Source organism: Gymnoscopelus braueri, assembly GCF_963280865.1.
Source record: "Gymnoscopelus braueri genome assembly, chromosome: 24".
Lineage (NCBI taxonomy): Eukaryota > Metazoa > Chordata > Actinopteri > Myctophiformes > Myctophidae > Gymnoscopelus > Gymnoscopelus braueri.
Genome location: NC_137626.1, coordinates 3,907,556 through 3,910,698, shown reverse-complemented (window position 1 = coordinate 3,910,698; position 3,143 = coordinate 3,907,556). Strand labels below are relative to the sequence as shown.

The 3,143-nt window shown below is 58.3% G+C and overlaps 1 protein-coding gene across 1 annotated transcript in view; it reads right to left on the bottom strand.

The window, feature by feature from the left end:
- Positions 1-401: 401 nt before the first annotated feature.
- LOC308080149 (putative ribonuclease ZC3H12C) overlaps positions 402-3,143 on the bottom strand; it is a gene marked incomplete at its 5' end in the record, with an annotated part of 8,092 nt that continues 5,350 nt past the window's right edge. Inside the window, 1 exon segment of the mRNA XM_080421927.1 lies at positions 402-2,146. Coding sequence (XP_080278053.1) covers positions 549-2,146 — 1,598 coding nt within the window. The 3' untranslated portion in view covers positions 402-548.

Genomic DNA, 3,143 nt, shown 5'->3' with positions numbered 1-3,143 from the left:
CTTTGTCTGGGCTGTGCCATACTGTCCCCAATCACTTCCAATGGGAGAATACCGCTTTGACCGTCATGAGTTGAGCCGTGAAGCCGATGCAAAACTATTGCAATGACGCCGTTTTTAGGAGCTGGAAACACCAACGCATACAGTACGTGGCCTGAACCACTACACACACGTTGGAGTGCATTTGGTCCAGTCTTCTGAGCTAAATGGTGCGTTCACACGGGCAGATTAAAAGATACACGCTACCATTCATTTTCAATGGAAACCAGCGACATGAAGATACAAAGATACGTCCGACGTTTGTAGCTGTAGCTCTGTAGCGACAAAGATACAAAGCTGCACATTCAAGTTGAGCAGGATTCAACTTCCAGATACAAAGATACAACTGTAGCTCAGATGTCCGCACGTTTGATGACGTCAGCGACCGCGTTGAGCAACACAGATACAAAGCGACACAGCGACAAAGAAGCGGTGTATTTTTGTATCTTTGTATCTTTTAATCTGCCCGTGTGAACGCACCATAAAAGTGTTCCATACACTGCAGCCGGACCTCAGTAGCCCGTTTGGGCCTTTTCTGCCAATATGGCAGCGGCCAGCTGCTGGGGGTCGGTGACATGGGGGCTCCTGGCCATGACGCGGCTCACCAGCTCCGACGGGAAGATGTTGCACAGGTCCACGTACGTCTTCTCCCTGGCGTCGCCGTAGCGGGCGTGCGCGGGGGATTCCGGGCGACGGCGATGCGCCACGAAGGAGGGAGGGGCGTGGGAGGGCGCCGAGAGGCGGGCGCCGGGAGGCGGGTACGGCGGCAGGGAGCGGGAGGCGCCGGGCGGACGGGGGCCGTGTGCCGCCGGGTGACCCGGGTAGTGCGTCGGGGAAGGGTGGAGAGCCGGGTGGGAGGAGCGGTGCTGGGCGTAGCCGTCCTGCGGCGGCCAGGGGGCCACGGCCGGGGGCCACGGCGACCGGCACGCGTCCGGCAGGCTCTGGTAGGCGGGCGGCTCGTAGCGCGCCGCCGGGGGCGGCCCGTAGTACGAGTCCCAGCCGGAGAAGGCCTTCTGCCTCTGGTGGGGGTGGAGGTGCTCGTAGAGACGCGAGTCCGACACGCTCTCCGCTCGGGCGGGCGCCAGGCAGCGGCCGAGGGGGGAGCCGGGCGGGCGGGGGTCGGTCTGATGGGGGAGGGAGCGGTAGTCGCCCGGGCAGCTGGAGCGGGAGGCCAGCGGCTGGTGCTGGAGGTGAGGGGGCAGGGGGTAGAGGGGCCGCTTCGGGGGGGGGGCGTCGGGGGGCGGGTCGTGGGCGAGGCTTTGACCCCGGGCGAGGTGGTAGCCGTGTGGCGCCGTGGAGCGGCCATGTTGGACGTTGGCGTAGTCGGCGTGATGGAGGCTGTGGGGTCGGTGGTGAGCGTACAGGCGGCCGTGGGGGTCGGGGTAATGGAGACCCTCTTCCAGTAAGGGGTCGGGGGGGATGCAGCCGGGACAAGGCCTCTCTCCGTAGGAGTCGCAGCTGCTGCCGCAGCAGGCGTTGCTTTCGCTGCCGCACTCGGAGCCCGCCGAGCCCCCCGGGAGCCGCGGGTCGTCGGCCTCGACGGGGAAACGGCAGTCGTGGCTCAGCCGGGAGGACGGGCTCAGGGCGGAGTACGCCCGCGCCACAGAGTAGTAGCTCAGATCCGGGGACTCGCAGTGGCGGTAAAGGTCGTGGCCGGGGGTCGGGAGGAGACTGTGAGGAGCGGCCGCTCTGGACGGTTGGTCTTGGGGGACGGCGAGGCCGGACGGGGGGCCTCCCGGGGCGGGGGACATGGTTAGACTTAGACCGCAAGCGCTACTGCTACTACTGCTGCTACTACTGCTACCAGTGCTACAGATGCTAGCCTTGTGGCTTTCCCCTCTGCCTTTGGCTATCAGCTTGTCCTCTGCATCGCTGTACGACAGCGCTCGGACGCTGGGGTCCGACTGCCTTTTCGCGGCGCCCTTCCTCGCCTCGACGGCACCGACTGGCAGACTGTGGCTCTTCACCAGCCCCGCGTCGCCCCCGTGATTCTTCGTGGCGTTGCAGGTCTTGGCGCTCGCGCGCAGTTCGTCCGCCACGGCGCGCTGCGGCTGGGCGCCTCTCTCCGGGTGGTAGTACTTACACTTGTGGCCGTAAGTGCACTTCTTTCCTGCAGAAAGAAGGAGGAAGGAAATCAGAATTACATTAATTGCTCGTGAATTTTTTGAATCTCGTTTCGGATTAGATTACGTTTTATGTTTATTTATTTGTGGCATCATAATATCAGATTTCCTCTCATAATGGACTGGATCATTCTGAAATGATTCCAAATCTCATTTCTGTCAAGGGCTGTCTATTTCTGTCTCTGTCGCTCTGTTCTCCATATCTCTGTTTTACTCTCTCTCCGCTCTCTCTGTCTCTTTAGCCAGATTCCAATACTGAAACTTGCATCCTCGTGTCCTGTCCTCCCCTCGAGTCGTTTCCTTGCGCCTGAGGTTCGCTTTATGGAATGGGAACGCTCCTCACTCAGTCAGCGTCATTTTGAAGCCACATCAGTTACTTAATATGACGTGTCACACAGCTGGGTCACTGGAGCACTGCGGAGCCCAGAGGGTTGTCATGTGGAGGAGGAGAATTTATGTCACAGGAGAAAAAAATCATGTATAAGTTGGGGATTCAGATGAAATAACTTTTGCAAAGGAGACATGAAGGATAAACTTGATGGATTCTCGCCCCAAGCGGCTTGGGGAGCCTCCTCTCTCCTCACTCTCGGCTCCTCCAAAAGCAAAGTAACATTTGGGACGCAAACTATTTCCCGGTCATGCTGGAGGAGGAGATGAGGAGGCAGACATTTGAGTAATTGGGATTTAGCTTCTCTCTGTCTCCAGTGGCGCAGCCCGAACGCTAGAATAGGCTGGGCCTAGGCAGGAGCGGGTAGGCACACACGAGCGCGTGCATGTGTCCCCGACCCCTGCGTGCGAAAATGTGTGGTTATTGGGCCGGATTTTGGGCTTTTTGGGGCGTTTTTTTGTTACTTTATTTCGGTTTTAGGGTTATGTTATTTAATTCATATTTTTGTCTGATTTTACAGATTTTTTATCCAAAAATGTATTATATATTTAAAAAAAATGTTGTTGCAAAATCGATTGGGTGGGCCAGCTTTCTAT